Here is a 20,295-nt window from a genome sequence, read left to right as displayed (position 1 = left end):
TGAGACCAAGAAGGATATACAGAAAAGTTATTAAGGGATCTCTCGATAAATAATTTCTCTGAAAATCTAGTCTATACCCAAGTTGAATGACCCTATGTGATCCATGAAGCTGATTTCAACCGGTGGAAAAAGGATTTCATTATTGTTGTTGTTGATTAAGAATTTAGAAGTTAAAATCAGGAAATAAGCCCTTGCTTCCGAAAATGTTTGTCGAAAGAGACTAAATCTTCCAGTGCTAAAAGCTAGAAGAATAAGTTCCACTCTGGAATACAAACTCAAGAGTCATAAATCATAGTGTTCAAATCTGGGAAGAGTACTTGAAAAACTATGTGCTTCTACAAACAACTACCCTTTTCCCACTACAGTTTAAACTTTGATAAAAGATCTCAAAGATAGGATCCCAATTAAAGGTTTTTTTTTTCTTTCTAAAAGCTCCAAAAAATAGACCGTGCTTTCCTCATAAAACATTGACCCATATTACAGCGCTTGTCTCACAAAGCATGGGCCCATATTGAAATTGGACATTTCTCCTGTATATGGGGCCAACCAGGGGAACACAACTAAAGAAGCTTGAGTTGCCACGTGGGTTAGTTAGACTACTCCTATTGGTTAATGTAGCTGCAATCTCACATTATAAATAACAGTGTCAGGAACATTATCCAGATACCAGTTAAAACCTTTCAAAAACTTTGTTCTTAAAATCCACATGGCAGAATTCACTGCAGATTTGCAAAGTCTTAGATTTCCTTTCTTAGATATTGACAACATGGAAATGCAGAACTTGATGATGCCATTCTCCTGTGAAAGCTTCTTAGGTTCTCCAGAAGCTGAATTTGCAGGAAACTTGGAAGAGAATTTTCCTGATCACAATGAAGTTCCAGTTTTAGTTCCTATTATTAATTCAGTTAAAAATGAAATCCATGAAGGTCAAAAGAGGAAAGCAACTGATATATGGGAGCCAAGTTCTGCAAATTCAACTCCTGCTGTTTTTGAGAGTGGAAGCAAGACAAAAAATGTAGATTTTCTTCATCTAGTTCATTTTATTATTTTCTTCATGCATAGTTTTTTACACATATACGACACAGTGATTGATGTTTTATTTGTTCTGCATGTGTTCAGAGTTGTGGAAGAGGCAAGAGAGTAAAAAGGAATATGATAGAAGACAAGAAACCGAATGAAGTAGTTCATGTTAGAGCCAAACGAGGTCAAGCTACTGATAGTCACAGTTTAGCAGAAAGGGTATATTTTCTTAATCTCCTTCATCATTTGTGACTTTTAAGATGTTTATCCTAAAAGTTAACAAACTTATCATAATGATTTGTGTTTATATGACAATATAAAAACATTTTATACTCTCGTTACAGAGACTATATTTACTCTAATTTTTATGCTGGTTAAGATAAACGTGGGCTAATACATATTTTTCATTTATTGGTATTCAGGTTAGAAGAGGGAAAATCAATGAAAAACTTAGGTGCTTGCAGAACATTGTCCCAGGATGTTACAAGGTAAAGATTTGTTTATTTACTTATTTATTATTGTGCCAAGTTAGCATGTGTCTAACTTTAAATGTTAAATCTCTGATTTTCTTTTTCCTTTCACATAAATGGACTTGCAGACAATGGGTATGGCAATAATGTTGGACGAGATAATAAACTATGTCCAGTCCTTGCAGCACCAAGTGGAGGTAAGTGATAAAAAAAAAAAAGAGTGAATGATCGAAAGAATACTTGAAACGTAACATTAAAATCACTTAATGTTTGATTTTACTTGCAGTTCCTCTCTATGAAGCTTAATGCAGCAAGTACCTATTATGACTTCAATTCAGAGTCAGATGTTTTGGAAACAATGCAGGTGCCTACTCCTAAATATTTCTCAGCCTTATGTTTCTGAAGGATAGGCTAGTTTTAATGTTGCTCATTACTTCATTATGTGTGGTGTGCAAACAATTGAGACTTGTGATGGATAGTAACCTCCACTTTATAAGATTTTGTACATCTCCACTATTGTCCTGACTTTATAAAATATTGTAAGGACTAAATTAAATGAAATTCAAGCTAGACTAAAGTAATAGTTTTATAGATTTAGGAATCAAAGTGAATAATGTCTTATAACTATAGGAAGCTACGTGAAGGTTTACTCGTGAATATAGGTTAGACATGGTCATGAATTAATGAATAGTTGATTGTCAAATTGTTTATTTATTTATTTATTTATTGTGGCAGAGAGCAAGAGCATCCGAGGTGAAAGAGTTGGACAGGTATGTGAGAGAAGAATGTGAAGGAGTTTCTTGCTTTGAACCAACATGGTCATGGCCCCTGTGACTTGGGTTTTGGATGTTGTAACACAAACCAGACCATGAATTGAAGAAGCTCCATTGCATGCACTTCTTCTTACTTTCTATAATTTTAAAGGATCAGATTGTTTTCACTCCTTAGTGTATAAGTACAGAATAGACATTCTCGTTTGTACAATCCCATCAAACACGTGTAGAAAAGAATTGGAATGGAAGTGATTAAAAGCCTACATTTCATTTATTTTAGGGGTGTGGCTGTTGCACTTGTGTTATATACACTTTTGGCAATATATGTACTATTAAATTGAGAGTTAATTTGGATACCCTTTTTTTTAAAAACAAAACGGAGAAGGAAATAACATAAATTTTAAAGATAAAATAAATTAAACATATGTCATAAATTAAAATTAATTTATGAAAAAATGACAATATTTAAAAATATATTAAGCTAGGTACATAACTTAAAACATTATTTATTTTTCTTTTTTTAATTTTTTATTTTATTATTTATGAGTATTTATTAAGAAGTTTATATAAACTAAACATAATAAATAACAAAATTCATAAGAAAAAAAGAAAAATAATATGGTTAGTGTGTGATAACGACCTAAATAAAATTAGATTTGGAGGGCGAACAAGTTTCAGCTCAGTTAGTTGAACCTATCAAAAGTTGTTTAACCTTTTTTTGCAACAGTCCACTTGTAAGTGTTAAGAAAAAATCTCAAACAGGAAACTAATATTATATACGCCATTAATTCGGTGATAGTTACAAAATGACTTATAACAATATATATCACCTTTTATTACGAAGCCGGAGGATACATAATCTCTAAGTTTTAAACTTCAAAATGCCATTGTATAATCGCAACAAAAGATGATCACAGAAATTCAAGACAATAGAAATTTGAGCGAGCCATATTACATAAAGTATAAAAAAGAGGTGTGCGATTCAATTTGGTTTCATTTACCATATGATTGAACGCGAGCTACAAATCAATTTATGCGCGCCAAATTGAAATTATTTAAGAGTAGTTTTTATTGACGGTTTCATCATTTTTCGTCGTTCTTTACTTTACATTTCGTCAGTATGAAATTTAAACATTGACTTGAATATGTATATATGCCTTTCCATTCCCTCTCTCTTTTTGTTGAGATTGGCAAATCTTACACAAACCCCACATTATTATTCCAATGATCTTGCTACAAATCTTGGCAAATATTTCACATACAAATCTATTCACGTGATTGCCGTCATGGGTCAACTCGAGGTCCATGTCTTGTAGGCCCTACGGCAACATCAATGTTCTCAAGCTAGTTTTATTTAGAGAAACCTCCTTTCCCCCGTATAATAACAAAATTGTTGATCCATTTTCACGGTGCAATGAGTAGGTGCCAGTCTAAAATGGATCTTGTTATTTCAAGAAAATAGAGTAAGTTTGATTTTTTTTTTTTCACTTTTTTATTTTTAAAACTGTTTTTTAAATAAAATAATTTTTTAAAATAAAAATCAAGTATGCTCTTAAGGTTTATTTGGTTGTCAAAATATGATAGGATAATGGTCATATATAACCTACTACTTATATTATCTTGTTGACATCCTAACCATCATCTTGTCACTATTATCATCATCATTATCATTATCATTGACATTGTAATTACCACTACACTCATTATAACAATTATCATTATTAATATTATTGACATAATAGTTGTTACCATTATTATCGTCACAATCCCACCATCATATATCATTATCAGGTTCATTTCACATATAATACAATGTTATATACTGTGCGCCAAACATAGGATAATATTAAAACATATATATTTTTATCATATTATATTCTCATGATGCTTTTTGTATCTTATTCTATTTGACCGCCAATATAATAGGCCCTTAGTTCCTATCTTTTGATGGAAACGGTTTACTCAAAAAATGAATAGGTGGTAGTGCAACCAAATTTAGATATATGACCAACCGCAAGCCTTAATCTTATGTTCTTTGTCTGTTTTTAATCTTGTTTAATTTATCTTTCATTCGTATAATATGTTTTGTGTCTTATACCACTTTTTATCAGTTACTTTTTTTATATGTGAAATATTCACGAACTTCTAATAATATTAATTGTTTGAATATCCTTATTTATGTATGTTTTGAAAATTAAAAATATTTATTGAAACTAAAACTCAAACATATCTGTACGTAAATTTTATATTTCAATATGGGATGGTTCATCCAAGAAATGAGTAAGTGGAAGTGCAACTAATTTTAAATATATGCCCAACAACAAGCTAAATTGTAGAATCGGCTCATAACATCCACTTAAACTAATAAATTAGTAAAATCTTGTACCTGCTGCCAAATTCATCAAGTTAATGATTGAGAGGGGTAAATATTCATAAGATTACAACATATTTGTTGTCGTTGTTTAATGAAAAGTGAAAGGGGCCTGATGCATTGCATCAATGTAGTTAGGAGAAAAAAACAGTTTGAATGGGCCACAGCGTGATCAAAAGGGGATGGGCAACGTGGGCTTGTAACTTCGGAAAAATGATCAGACTTAAACCTTTTAAAGGCACTTTTGCTTCTTCACAACAACCCTTTTTTATTTGACTACTTGTCTTTATTTGTCAACTAGCATACATGAATGAGGAGGAATATATAAAGACTTGAAGTTGAAGGGTCTGTCCGAAAGGTAAGTTGATAGATGGTATATCATACCTTCCCAATATTGATTTAGATTTGGGGACATATTTAGGAGGTAGTAGTTGAAGGGAGGCTAGAAATTAACTGGGGCAAGTTCAAGGACTCAAGCAGTGTGCCCTCACTATCAAGCTTTTGAGGTTGTGAGTGGAACTTGTTGACGGGTCTGAATATTATAGATATAAACCGACCAAATTAGCCAAAATAAAAAACAAGGTTATACGTGCATGTATGATCTTGGAATATTGAAGATTCATAAGAAAGGTGGTCACCCAATTTCGTCAATATATTCTCAAAAGCAACATGTTAACCTCCCACTACTGAGCAATGATTTTAAAATTGATTAAAGCAGTTATATATGTATCATCAAGCATAACACGTTCATAATCCAACAGTTGAACTAATCAATGTGACGGTGTGTTAAGACGACAGTCCCTTCAGCTTCGGGATGTGACTTTTTATTTTAAATCTGCCACACTCAGTTCATCTTGATAATTTTTATTTGTCTCGCTCCGTCAAAAATAGGGAAACATAGAATCAAAAAAATAAAAAAGCCAATTCATCTAAATAATAAAAATATAAAAAATTAAACCAAGTAGAAATAAATGAATGTGAGCGAAAAAATGAAAATAAGCATCGAATTAAAGATAAAAATAATTTTATATTATTATCCAATCATAAATTATTATTCATATAACTTTTAAAATATTATAAAAAAATCAATAAACTTATTATATACAATAAATTCTAATTTGATAACTATGTAAAACTGAATTACATGTCATTTGTCATTATATAGCCTATTTTCTCACAAGGATAAAAAATGAAAAATAGTCAAAACAAATTTAAGTTTTTGGGAACTAATGACTTTGAAATTAATAATAATATAAAAAATAATTCAACTTGACCTATGTAATTTGTGAATTATATAATAACCAATAGATAAATTAACATTTTTTTATTCATGATAGATTAACATGTTTACAAAGACATATAATAATACGGTTCCACGAAAAAAAAGTATGAAAAGACAAAAAAGCCGTCGAAATTATTGTCCTTTATTTTACAAAAAGAATAACCAAAATGCTATCAGTTTGAGTGTTGGACTAGAAATGAAGTCATATGTGATTGACGCGTGCTAGTTGTGTAGAACGATTAGAATATTAAGTGAAACGTTAATAATATATTCTTTATGACACTTTTTTTTATTTATTAAAATTTATTGAGACTAAAATAAATTACAGCTCTTACTTTTTATTTATTAAATTTTACACGTAATTTGATGAATTTTATTAAATTTTAATAGATATTAGACCAATCTACTTTCAAATTGTGAGCTTTAATCTGAGTATTTTTTTTTTAAAAATAAAACCACAAGAAAAATGCAGTGCTGTGAAAATGGGATGAGGGGGTGAAAATGTTTGAAAACTGAGGAAGGGGTCAGGGTGAGGGGGTACCGTGGAGAAAGTTGGGGGTGAGGAAAATATTATATAAAATTTTGAAAAGCATGAAGGTGTGAAGATTAAATAGAGAACTGCAAATAACAGCTTCCTTTAGCAAATCGTTACCTCTCCCCCCTTTTACCAATCCATTTCTTCTTTTTCTTTGGGCCTGAAATGCCCATCTCATGCAGAAATTCATGGTAGTTTTTGAGATATGAGGTCCACAATCATGCTCCGTGTTATTCATGGTACTTTTAAAAGATTGAACGAGTAATTGTAAAAGAAAGATATACTTATAGAAGACCCATATGTTCTTGCTACTTGTCAATAGTAGGTTTCTATATGGCCCTAACCAGATATCAGATCAACTACTTCCAATTATTGTAATTAAACATAAATAATTAGATTGATTCAATTAATTAAATTTATTTTCAAATAGAAATATTTCAGTGAATAAAATTGAGAATGCATGCAACAATATCATTTTTGTATAGAAGCCAATAAAATATGCAGATTCAGTGAAATTAATTGGGATTGAAGGATGAAGGAAGGGAAGAGAGTAGAGGGTGCATTGGGGGCTTGAATCACAGTTTGACGTCTTATTTAGAATAACTAAGTTAACTATTAAATTATTCAGAATTGTATAACTAGTAAGAATAAAAAAGAAAATGGCTCTTTCCAATTAAAGGAGAAGATCCTAACCCAAATGATTGGGGTAGTGGTGTAAAACTCTTTAAGTTCACATGAGTGAAAACAATTTATTTAATAGAAGAATCTGTCTTCAATTCTTATTTTTGCAAAAAAAAATTTGGGCCAACAGCAATCACATATCATAAGTGAAATTAATCTCTAATCCAATAGATTAGAAAACACCCATAACTTCTAACCTAAAAAAAATAAAAGAGAAGCTCCACCAGTTCAATTAATTTAGTGATTGGTGAACGTTAACATATCAAAATTTTAAACACATGAAATTCTTTTTAGGGAGACATTTTCTGAATCAGCCTAATAATTGAAGCCCAATTTCTAATATGGGTCAAATGTCCTCTCCTAATGACATCATGTTCGTAAGATCCAGAATCCCACCTCAAGCAATCTTTCTTTCAACCAGACTTTCTTTTCTTGCATTCCTTAAGAACATTTTTAGTGTTAGAATAAATTTTGGGTTCTTGAATTGTTTTTATGGTTTTACGATGCTAAAAAAATGTAAGAATTTTTTTTAATTTTTTCTCTAGTGATAGGTCTCACTTTTATATTTAATTACAATAATTTAAAAGGATTTTTAAATTACTTTTATGAGTTTCACAATAAACTTTATTTAAATATATTTTATTAGAGAGACGTCAAAAAAGAAAGAATTCAACCTCTAGAGAGATCTCTAAAGTAAATATAATAGTAAATCTGGTATAGAGAGATTCTTGAACTCTCAAGAACCCCATTAAATATGCCTAACACAACATATTAAAAAGTTCAATGTTCATATATTTGACCATTGTTCTTTGGTATAGTATTAATTTGTACATTGACTCCCATCGTGAGGAACCATATAAATTTGAGTCAGCAACATTTATACATGGACATGGACAAGTAACTTGTTAGGACTCTATATAGTCAGATCCTACTATCCTCAACTCAATAATCGATATTTTCCCATTTCATTTGGTATTTTCTGACAAAACTGAAAAATGAATTATATTGCAGGGGAAGAGAATGATCATCTTGGCAAAACTCATTGATACTTCATTGTTTATTCGACCTTTTCTTATGCTTATTATCATTGTAGATTCGCCTTCTTTAATTATCTTAAATACAAGTTACAAACACAGTACCTGAGATGGATTTTTTTTTTTTTAATTTTTATTCCGAATTCAAACAACAAACAGTTCCCTGTATATTTTCAATGGAATCAAGTTTATTAATTAATGCTTCAAAAGTACTAGAAATTATATTATTAAAAATGAAAAAAGAAAGTCCTATCGGGAAAACTAGAACTCCATATTATTGGGAAAATAAATAATAAAAGAAAAAAGAGTGAGGAAAGTTGTTCATCTCATCCTGAGAAGAAGGAGGGATTCGCGAAGGTGAGCAAGGGCTTATTCAAATCGGATTCAAATACCGCATAATTATTGGCGTTGTTGTAATCAGGGATCAGCGGAGCCACGCAGTTGCAGCAACTACTCTCCACCTCCTCCGGCGACGCCGCTTCGTTCGCCTTCGGCTCCTCCTTCCGCGGCGGCGTCGGCGGTTTCAAGTCGGCCTCGTCGGCGTCCTCGGGGTCGTGGCCAGCGCGATAGAGTCCGGTGAGATTCTGAACGAGTTCCATGAAGTTTCTGCGTGCATCTGAATCACCTTCGGAGAATGCGTGTAGATTATCACCGGTGGCCTCTGGTGTGCCTCGTTCACTGATGATGATTTCTTTATCAAATGAGATTCCTTGTTCATTTTCAAAGCACCTTGCCCCTTTCCCATCGTCAATTAATTTGGAGGGAGAAAATTGATAAGAATGTGTGTGTACATAGGTAGGTTAGAAGGAGAGTGATGGAAGTGTTGGTTGATAGAAAGTGGAATGGCTAACTACATTTGTTAAGCTAACTTTCATGGCATCGAGCCAAATATTTTCTCACTTTTATGTTCTTTTCTAGTTAATTTGGATTGAGGGCGAGATGAATGGAACTTCTTCACCTACAAAGATGTGATTACTAACCCTATTTCTACACATAGCACATGTCATCTCAACAACTAGAAGGACATTTTGCCACACCCTTCTGCCAAATCCACTTGTAAATTCCATCATGTTGTATTTTTTATAATCAAGTAAAGAGATACATAAAATGTCTATCATTAGTATTTATTTATTAATCATCAATGATTAAACAACTCAGGGCACTTAACTGATGTTTAGTAGGAGTCGTCTAAGATGAAATTTAATAAAAAAATATATTGTTGATTTCTTAACAAATACTATATACTCTATAGGCACTAAGTAGTTAGACATTTTTATTTATTATCATCTTATGTCATTTACTTAAAAATATTAAATGTAATATATAAATAGACGACTATAAGTTATCTTTAAAGATATAATTTTTTATTTTTTTTAATTAATCAAAGTTAATTATTAATTTTTTTATTAGTTAAGAAAGAGATTCATATTCACCTCCCTCTTGCACCCTTCAACCCTTAAATCTTTTTTTTTCTAATCATCAAACCAACATTATAACTCCCAAATACGTTTTAGAATACTTATCTAATCGATGAAAATATGATCTGCCTTATAAGAGAAACTACTAATTTACAATAAATTAGTTAGTAGCCTTTGCATATCACGTCAAATAGATTTAACCATTTACAATAAATAGTAGCTTCTGCATATTTTCTCTTATTCAATGTGATTCGACGCACATATAAATTGTATGCCTAAACAAGCAGTACGTCTTACACCAAATGCTATTTTGTTCATTGCTATCATTTTGTAAGGAACATATTACCATTTATATCAAATGGTTAAATCTGAAAGATATATCGATTACAAAAAATTACCGTGGAAATATATGAAATATGCATTTGGCTCGCAAACAAAAGGACATAACATTAGATCATGAGTGCTTAAATTTGATCTTTACTGCTGTCATTGTAAATAAAGAAAATAAACAAGGCGCTGACAATATAGCAATCTATCATTTGCTACGAGTGCATCAGTGAGAGATATCTATAAAACGAAGTAAAAATTGAATAATTTGCAAAAATTCTCCACCCAAAGAGTTTAGACATGAATTTTACTAACCAGTCAAAATATATTTCCTAAATAGTTGAGCATGAAATAGGGATATAATTTTCAGCACTTTATCACACCAACTCTGCAGGTTAGTGGAGAGTTCTGGAGTAAGTACTCGGTTATCGTCTTTACTTCATCATCGGATATCATGTTCCACGGAAGAACCTTTTTCATTTTCAATGACTCCAATCTAACAAAACATGGAGGTTGAATTTTCGTTGCAGCGAGACTTGATAGATCCTACACAATTAGAAGACATATTTTAGTAAATATTTTGAAATTCAAGATTGAGCATTGAAAAAATAATGCAGACATCTAATGAGCATTATGAAAATAAAAAAGAGGAGAAAACAGAATAAAGTAACTTACCTTGATATGGGAAGAAAGTGTCAATATCTTTACATAAGAGAGCACTTGTAGCCAGCTTATGATGACTGAAGAATCTATAAGCGCACCGGTGTCAATATTTACTTCTTCAAGAAATGGAAGATCACATGTGGAGGCAAGTTCGTAACAAGATAAAAATAAACTAACATCAATTGTGACCGAAACAAGATTTGGAGTAGAAAGCACAATTTTAGGTTGAAAGGTCGGGTTGACGATATTGACCAGTTTCAAGGTGGAAAGGTTAGAATTAGATATGCAGAAGACTTGTGCATCATGGTGTATGGAATGTTGTAGGACCAAAGTATTCAACGACTTACAATTTGAAAAGGGCTCAGTGCAGCCATTGTCACTTGCGGCAAAACTAACATTGGTGAGATGCAGGCTTTTTAGTGATGGTAACAGCAGAGATTTTGGAAGATTCAAGGTAGAGCCAGAACTCATGAAAAGCTCAAGAGATTTCAAAGAATGACAGCCAAAAATGAGAGGGACAAAAGAATTGGGTATTTTTGTTAATGTGAAATCTGTTGTAATTGTCAGCTGCTGGATATTGTGCGAAGCAGCATGTTCTAGGATGTTCTTCAGGAGTTTGCTGCGTGCAGTGGAACGGAAGACAATGAAATCAAGATTGAGTAGCGAAATCGAATCATCACGACAAAACAGAAACCGAGACAGAAAATTGTTATAACTGTGAATCCTCCCATTGTAGTAACTCATAGAGAAACTAGTGAGACGTTTCCAAAGGTCCTTCCATCGTTTAGACAACACACAAGTCTGTACGGCATGTCTTGTGTTCATAAATTTCATTATATGGAGCAAAATGCACTCAGGCAAGTCACTCAGTCTTTCCCTCTCATAATCTTCTCCGTCTTTTCCACTCACCATTTGTCTCTTTGCATTTATCATCTCCTTTTCCATTTTGCACTGATGGTGGTTGATGTAATCGTGCAATCGGGTCAAGTTTACGCAAGTCTCCTATTTATTATTTTTAGTGGGCAATAGATATAAATAACATACTAAGATATGAGAGTAGAATACACCATAAAATATGATAAATAATCTTTAATAATATCTGTTATCAAATAACAATACTGTGTTTTATCTTGTACTGTATTTATCACGAATCAAATAGTTACAGGATAATGACAAAATTATTCTTTTTTTTAAATTACATATAATTTTTTAAATTTAATTTGTCTTAGGATTGTTTTATGCATCATGTTCAATCTTTTAAAGAGGGAAATAAAGTAATCATCCTTCATGGATGACAAAGAAATAAAAAAAAAATTGAGCGACATTTTTGTAGGTATTTATAAATAATAGAATTGAGTGAGCTTTTATAAGTATTTATAAATAAGTGGTATTTTTTTATATGTTGATTTAGATTAAATTAGAATTAATTATAATAGTAACATATTTTTTAGGGTTGCAGTTTAAAAAAACACATTTTAGGGATTAATTTCTTTTTAATCCCTGAGTTTTTTTAGAATTTTTGTTTTTAATTCCCAAATAATTTTTAGCGTTTCTAATCCTATAATTTTTAAAATAAATAATAAATAAACAAAAGCGATCGGTATTTCTAATGAAGTTAATTCAACTTGACAGAAAGAATAAAATTGATGTATTTTTTAAAAATTTAAAAACTAAATTAAATTTTTAAAAAACTTAAGAACCAAATTAAGTCTCTTAAAATGATTTGGGATCAAATTGATAATTAAATCTTTCCTTAGTATAGTAGGATAAGATATTATATCCTTCTTGTTTTTTTGGTAAAAAAATAATATGATAAGATATTATACGAAAACAAAACAAGATGAGAAATATTCAACTTGATTTTCGTAACTGTTCATCTAATTTCAAGAGTTGTTATCATTCTCGTAAATTGATTTTCTAATTGGGTATTGTTTCAACATTTTTTTTTAAAATATAGCAGATAGTTAAAAAATAATCTTATATCACAATATAAATGATTTATCATAAATTTAAATTATAATTTATATGTTCAAAAATCAATTAAAGTTTTAATTTTTAAAAACATAAAAAATAGCATTTTAAATATAGTTAATTAATGTACTTTTGATTTTTCATAAGTAAATTATGTATGTTTTAAAAAAATTATATATATTTTTCGCTGTACATTTATAACTTTGCAATTATACTTTAATGAAAGATAACATTTATATCATATATGAACTATAACTTAAGAATTTACTCTTTCATTATACAAAACTAAGAAAAGATGCAGTCGTGCCAAATTTCAGAAGAAACGAATAATATGGTCTATAATTAGTTGCATGAATTTGTATTAATTTCTATAAAACTTGGCAGCCAATCGGTTTGAATATATACGACATAATAACCTCTTCCAAACTAGGATTAAACTTTAAAGATTGCCTAACTTTCATGGTGAGTATATATGCGTATTATATCATTGACGCAACATCTGTTGTAGCTGCAGCACTTGATTTCTTTGTTCTGGAGGCAGGAGATTTATCTGCTCCGGTGTGAGGCTCATGACCTGCTGAAGCAGTGCCTTCTCCATCTCTGGTGTCAACTGCATGTACGCAAGAAAAGAATATCAATAAACAGCCAAACTATTTATACAAACTAGATGATAATTCAAAATAATTACCCCAGGAGGCCGAAGAAGCTGATTAGCAGCAGCACTCATCTGACCAGGAGGACCAGAAAGATGTGCTAGGTTTTCTGAGGGACCAGGCAACCAAGAAGACCCTCTATCTACTTGCATAGCATTTCCAGCTTGATTGCCAAAATCGGGCCCTAAAGGCATATTCCCAACCTAACAAGCAAGCATCACTTAGCACGCGAAAAGTCAAATACTACAAAGCACAGATATCAGGCACACATTATCATGATTGATACTACTCGCTTTGCAAGTCCTGCTATTTAGATTTACTTTCTTCTAGTCAAATCACCAAAATCAACTTGCTTTTAGGTCCAATGCCAGCATGGTTGTCAATCAACCAAGCTGATTAAGTATCTTAATTGTAAAATTCGAATGAAGCAATGATAAATTTGTCAGGAATAAATTGACAGTCATGTACAGAGAAGATTCACATAAGAGGCGGGAAAGAAATGATATCTCAAAATTCATGTTTCACTCAAATGAGGTAAAAAATGCTAACTCCAAATGTAAAAATAGATTTTTAATAAATTATCTGAGAAAACTAGAAAAGAAAAAATAACTTTCTACACCACAATTAAATTATTATTAATTGGCTTTCCATATTCAATTGTGCCCAAAATATATTTTTCTAAGGTTATGTTCCTTAAATTATGTAGAAGTTGAATTTTGAACAGAAAAGAAAGGAATGACAATTTTTCTATTTTTAAATTAAGAGTTGAAAAAATAAACAAAAAAATTAGCACATCAAGTTTATAATAATCTATCATTTGATTTCTTTTATTAGAAAATATTATTAAATAATTAAATTAAAGAATATTTATTAGAAGTGAAAATTTCCCCGTCTCATTTCCCTTACCCAAATCCTAAATAGACCCTGAAGCAAATATAACTTTTTGTTATAAAAGCTACTTTATAAGCCAGCATCCCCTTTAGCCGACAACAGTGCCATTACTAGTAGCAGATAGCATAATGACTAATAGTTTAGGGGGGAAAGGCCTATACTTTAAACAAAAGAATTAGGTTCAATGCAGATAAATTAGGATTTAACTAGCCAATGAAACAAGAAATCATAAATTCATAATGATAACAAGAAAGCCTAATAAAGCGCCAATAATGCAGGTACCATAGAGCCTAATTGCTTGCTCCCCTCAGAGTTCATGGTATCAATGCACAATCTTAAGTCTTAAGCATCAGTTACAGCTCAAAATACCTGATAAGGTGGCTGAGATGATGGTTGACCTGGAAGTGGTGTCTGCCCCTGTGGGAATGTGGACCCAACACTAGCAGAAGGTTTTGTACCAGGCTGAAATTTACCCAATATCATAATATTCAACTTGCATGAAACATGGGAATAGATTATGAATTGTAAACAGAAATATTCAACTTACATGAATCATTGATTGCGGAAGATTGTGAGAAGTACCAGCATGTTGGAAACCCATGTTTGCACCCACCTGTGGGGGATACTGGGGATGGAAAGTTGGCAATGCAGTTGGTCTGATCTGTGGTGGCAGAGGTGGTTGCAGAGGTGGAAACCCCGATGTCTGCAATGGTTGCTGTAACTGACTGGAAGCAGTTGCCATTTGAGTTTGATGAAGAGAAGGCAGAGGTACGTTTGGAAGTTGTGATGATTGTGGAAGAGACACTGGAGCCATTTGGGGAGTTGGATGTCCTTTATGCTGTTGTGGCATTGGCAAGGAATGTGCAGCCATGGGCTGAGATTGATGACTCATTGCAGGAACAGCAGATGAAATTGGCACTGAAGGTTGGTTCTGGTGTTTCCTCAGAGGAATTTGGGTTTGAGATACACCTGCTTGATCCTGTGCACCACCGTGCCCAGGCAATAATGGAGCAGGCTGAATATTTGGTTTTTGTATTAGTTGTACTGACTGCTGATTGCTCTGTGAAACCATTGGCCGAACTTTTGAAACCTAGAAGCAAACAATTTTCGTCACCCAAATTTCTACCGATGGATGATTGTGAAACAGACATCAAAAGAAAGCAAAAAACCATACCACTTGAGGTGCTTGCACCATTCCAAGCATAATTTGTGCCTGATTAAACAAAAGAAAACGGACAAAAATTTCAAAGTATAATGTGGCTGAAGAGTGAAGACCCTCAGGTAAATACTATGGTTACTGAACAATAAAACCAAAGTGGAAGTCCGATTTTTCCAAATATAATTCAAGGGAAGTCCAAGAAAAAGATACACTCATACATGCACGAAACATCAGGGACCCTCTAAAAGAATCTTAAAAGTGTTCAAATTTAAAGAAATAAATAAATCTCCATCACCTCAAACTGGGTAACTACATTGTCAAGGGCATCAACAATTGAAACACTAATCACGGGTGAAGAGTGAGAACTGTTTCTTTAAACCAGACGACAACTCAATACGAAAATTAATCGATTTAGGTTTAATCTCATGACAAAGCATTAGGGAAAATAGCTCCTCTAAATCTAATCAACCGAAAATAACTACACGAAAGTAACTATCAAGTATCAAACACGCGCATATGGTCATCAATGTAATTAACTGAAATTCAGAACTTGAATAAGCAAAATTCGAAGCATTTAGTGAATAAAAAAAAAAAAAAGAAGAAAGAGAATTGAAAGCCCTAAGAACCTGGAAAAGCGCTTTGGTTAATATAGGATTTTGTATGAGGATCTGCCTGGCCTGTTGCTGGTTCTGTTCGATTAGATTCTGAGGGACAACAAACGAAATGGTTAGCGTGTTGTTCTTCGCTAAGAGTGAAAAAGAAGTATTGTACGTACCTTCATCTGAGACATGATATCGTAGAGCTGATTCTTCGACATTCCGGCGAGGTTCGCCGCTAAGCCCTCGCCGCCGACATGTTTTCCGGCCATTGTTCAGCCCGCAAAGCCAGAAACAGATGTCGTTCGTTATTAGTAGCTATGAAGGATTCAATTCAAGAATCAAGGTGAAATTGACCCTGATTCATTTGGGCCTCATGGGCTTACCTTCGTGTGTATGGCGCATATTGGAACACAAAGTCAGGGACATGCTAGGCACACCAGCGTTATTGCATCCAGTATTTTTTTTATTAATGTTCAAAATGCTCCTAGCTTGTTGTTCCTTTTTAAGTTTCTTTTTCTGCTGTTTTTTTACGTGTTTATGGTTTTGTGTTTCCTGTTCTCCCTTTCGTGTTGGTTTTCCATTGTTGAGAGAGGTAACGATTCAGTGGAGGTGAAAGTGTTACCGGTTGGTGATTGTTGCGATTGTTGGTTCGTTTTCATCGGAGGTACATCAGATATGCTTTTCTGGCTGAGTAGTGATCCGTAAGCAGATTTGAACATACAGATCAACTTAATCCGTATGAATTATACAAATGAAGTTGATCCATAAGTATGAAATTCATATGTATAAAGCATACGGATGAAGTTGATCCGTATGGTTTATATGGATGAAGTTCATCCGTATAAAAAATACAGATCAAGTTCATCCGTATGGTTTATACGGATGATGTTGATCCGTATAAAGCATACGAATAAACTTGATCTGTATGCTTTATACGGATGAAGTTGATTCATATAAATCATATGGATGAACTTGATTCGTATTGGTTTTTTTAATTCCTTAAATTTTTATTTTTTTTAATTATTAATATGTTAAATTACTCATTTGGTCCATATAATTTCATGATTCATACATTTTTAGTCATTATAGTTTGATAGTGATTTTTTTAGTCCTTATAGTTTACATTTTATTACAAATTATGAATTATTTATTTATTACAAATTATATATAGTATTAGTATATAATTTAATTATTTAGCTACAAATTAGTTATAAATTATCAATTATTTTTTATTACAAATTTTCTTATGATAAATTAATTACGAATTACTTAGTAATATTTATGTAGTTAATTTTTATTGATAATATTAATCAAATTTTGATGGTAAGGACTAAAATGGAATTAAAATATAAAGTATAGGGACTCATATAGGGTTTTTGTTTATTGATATATATGACTATGAATTGTAGTTTGTATAGAATGGTGTGCGCTAAAAGATTGTGTAGAGTTTTGTATGATGTGAAAATTTTTTATTTGTTGTTAAGACGAATGAAGATTAATGGATGTATGAAAGTATAATGTATAAAGAAGTTGATATGGATGATCAAAATGAACAAGAATGTAGTGTGAATGAACAACATGTTGATTGTTTGGATGCGTTCAATACTTCTCAGGTAATAATGTTCATTATTGTGAGTGATTTGATAAAATGAATGTGTTGTAGAAGACTAAAATTGTCTAGGTTGTGTTGTAGGTGTTTGATACCCAAGATGATGTTTTGCAGTGTGCTCGGTCAGTTGCTCATGAAAATGGATTTGTTGCAATCATTATGAGGTCTGACATACAGACTGGTAGTAGATGAAGAACTTTATTTTTGTTAATTGATTGTGAAAGGAATGGTCAATATAGGTGTAGGAAGAAAGATTTTGTAAGAAGAGATATTGAGTAGGAAATGTGGGTGTCCCTTCATGCTTCATGGGAAACCAATGATTGGAGGGCAAGGACTTAATTCCTGATCGCTAGTGGCTAATGAACATGCGATCAAAGGACATAATCCTGTGACAGCGACTAGCCCTTCAATTTCTGGAGCAAGCCTCCCAAATTTATGAACCTTCCTTCCATGGGAGGATAACTTTAATTCAGGACGTTCCTGAATTGAAGTATAAATGATTCGATAATTTGTAAACACAGTAATTTAAATTATGAAAAATTTAAATAATAAGAAATACTTAACAAATAACTTTACTTAACAATTTAAAATATCTCTCCATTCCATATGCTCACTGCAACATGGTCACAATAGTCAATTAGCATTGATGGGTCACGCGGCTCACCTAGGAATCCCTCAGCATCATCAACAACAAATCCCTCAGCACCATCAACAGCTTCTACACCATGTGCAGGTACATCCTCAGTCATATCAGGAGCATCCTCAATAACATGGGCATTTTCTCGTTGCCTACGTGCGGATGTTGTAGACCTTCGTCACTAGGAAACATCATCTGAATCATGATGATCCTCTCTCCCTAAGGCTTTACCTATAACCTTACCTAGAGCACAACCTAACCCTCCAGTTCTAACCATGATCTGTAAATCATGACGCACATGTATTTTTTTTTTGTCAAATTCAATATTTACTATTCAAATAAGAATACGACTACATAATCTTAAACCCTCAACCCTAGCAACTAAACCCTAACCCTAATCCAAGCACACTAATCCCTAAACCCTAACAACTACACCTAAACCCTAAACATCTACATATTGTAAAACTACCAATAACATATGACCATATATGACTACCTAATTAAAACACAAAACACATAATTAAATAACATATGACTATTTTCATTCAAATAAATTAAACATAAATAAGAATACGACTACATAGCCCTAAACCCTAAACCCTACACCAAGCCCCAACATCCATAAACCCTAGCCCATGAGCACTAAGCCATAAACCCTAGCCACTACCACTAACCCCAAAACCCTAAACACCTACAAATTGTAAAACTACCAATAACATACGACCATATATGACTACCTAATTAAAACACAAAACACATAATTAAATAACATATGACTATTTTCATTCAAATAAATTAAACATAAATAAGAATACGATTACATAACCCTGAATCCCAAACCCTTGCAGCTAAACCCTACACCAAGCCCCCACATCCCTAAACCCTAGCCCATGAGCACTAAGCCTTAAACCCTAGCCACTACCCCTAATCCCAAAACTCTAAACATCTACAAAATATAAAATTACCAATAACATACGATCATATATGACTACATAATTAAAACACAAAACACATAATTAAATAACATATCACTATTTTCATTCAAATATATTAAACATAAAAAACTAAAAAATTCAATTATTTACTATTAAAATTTAAAAGTATTTCATACCACCATGCAATCATACATATTATTTTTATAAACACAAAAGATACCTATTTTTAATACAAAACAAACAAATACAAATACTATTTTAATTTTTTTTTCAAAACAAATAAAATTTTTTGCAAAAAAAATTAAAAACCTTCATATGGATGTTGCACTTATGAATCAACTTCATCCGTATGAATCATACGGATGAACTTCATCTGTATGAATGTTACAGATTAATTAACACTTATGGATGAAGTTCATCCGTACCAATACAAAAGGGGAAATGCATAAAACGCCATTAACGAAGACGCGAAGCTTACCCCGACCCTTGACGGTGGAAGCCCAAAGCGTAGCTGCAAGTCCTCAATGCCTCAAATCACCAAATGCGACACGGACGGAGGAAGAAGAAGTTCAATCGGCGGCAAGAGGTAGAAGGCACTGCGGAAGGAAGAAGAAGCGTACAGAAAGAGACCTGGTGTGCCACTTTTAAATTTTAAGTGAAGGACATTTTCGCCCATTCACTTACAATGCTGGATGCACCAGCAATACTGCTGGGTGCACCTAACAACACCCACAAAATCACGATTCGTTTGGGCCTCATAGGCTTACCTATAAGCTAAATCCTCGTTAATTTAATGACATTACCAAAAGTTGAGTCCTTGCTAATTTTATGAGTAATTACTTGGGACTAATCCCTCAATAAAAAAATACATCCATATCAATATACAAAGGGGTATAATTTTGTATAACTATTTTTTATCTCCATATTTTTAGAACATTTTATTTTTATTCTTAATAATAATATTAAAGTAATAGCAATAATTAATCATTTTTAATTATGTAGATTAAAACTGACTCATTTACCAAAATTAGAAAATCACTCTGTAACCACTTTTCATTTTTATTGGACAATTTTATCTTTAAATCATTTTTAAAATTTTCAATTTTTCTTTTAACTTACTTTTATATTATTAGTTTTTATTTTATCATTTTTTTATTAACTATATTTAACTTCTACTTTTATACTATTAGTTATAATAGTGAGAATTCTTATTTCCTCAATGAAAAAATATAATATTGTGGTGAATTTCTTATTTCCTCAACTCTTT

At 32.1% G+C, this 20,295-nt stretch overlaps 3 protein-coding genes across 3 annotated transcripts; 1 reads left to right on the top strand and 2 right to left on the bottom strand.

The window, feature by feature from the left end:
* Window positions 1-678: 678 nt before the first annotated feature.
* On the top strand, window positions 679-2,611 carry LOC114411583 (transcription factor BEE 1-like). Its single transcript, XM_028375219.1, has 6 exons — window positions 679-1,015; window positions 1,120-1,239; window positions 1,443-1,508; window positions 1,619-1,687; window positions 1,777-1,854; window positions 2,226-2,611. The coding sequence occupies exons 1-6, from the start codon at window positions 707-709 to the stop codon at window positions 2,322-2,324; spliced, it is 741 nt and encodes a 246-aa protein (XP_028231020.1). The 5' UTR covers window positions 679-706; the 3' UTR covers window positions 2,325-2,611.
* A 5,881-nt stretch (window positions 2,612-8,492) lies between these two features.
* LOC114411416 (putative F-box/LRR-repeat protein At5g02930) lies at window positions 8,493-11,519 on the bottom strand. The gene is made up of 2 exons (XM_028375108.1): window positions 10,922-11,519; window positions 8,493-8,902 (listed from the first exon to the last, which is right to left on the bottom strand). The coding sequence occupies exons 1-2, from the start codon at window positions 11,517-11,519 to the stop codon at window positions 8,493-8,495; spliced, it is 1,008 nt and encodes a 335-aa protein (XP_028230909.1).
* Window positions 11,520-12,856: 1,337 nt separating this feature from the next.
* Window positions 12,857-16,213, bottom strand: LOC114413617 (cleavage stimulating factor 64-like). The gene is made up of 7 exons (XM_028378105.1): window positions 16,024-16,213; window positions 15,875-15,952; window positions 15,264-15,302; window positions 14,637-15,179; window positions 14,459-14,551; window positions 13,234-13,401; window positions 12,857-13,155 (listed from the first exon to the last, which is right to left on the bottom strand). Exons 1-7 carry the CDS (start codon window positions 16,114-16,116, stop codon window positions 13,030-13,032), a joined length of 1,140 nt encoding a protein of 379 aa, XP_028233906.1. The 5' UTR covers window positions 16,117-16,213; the 3' UTR covers window positions 12,857-13,029.
* Window positions 16,214-20,295: the final 4,082 nt, after the last annotated feature.

This window comes from Glycine soja, chromosome 5 (genome assembly GCF_004193775.1).
Source record: "Glycine soja cultivar W05 chromosome 5, ASM419377v2, whole genome shotgun sequence".
Classification (NCBI taxonomy): Eukaryota; Viridiplantae; Streptophyta; class Magnoliopsida; order Fabales; family Fabaceae; genus Glycine; species Glycine soja.
This window is presented reverse-complemented; position numbering and strand designations above follow the sequence as displayed.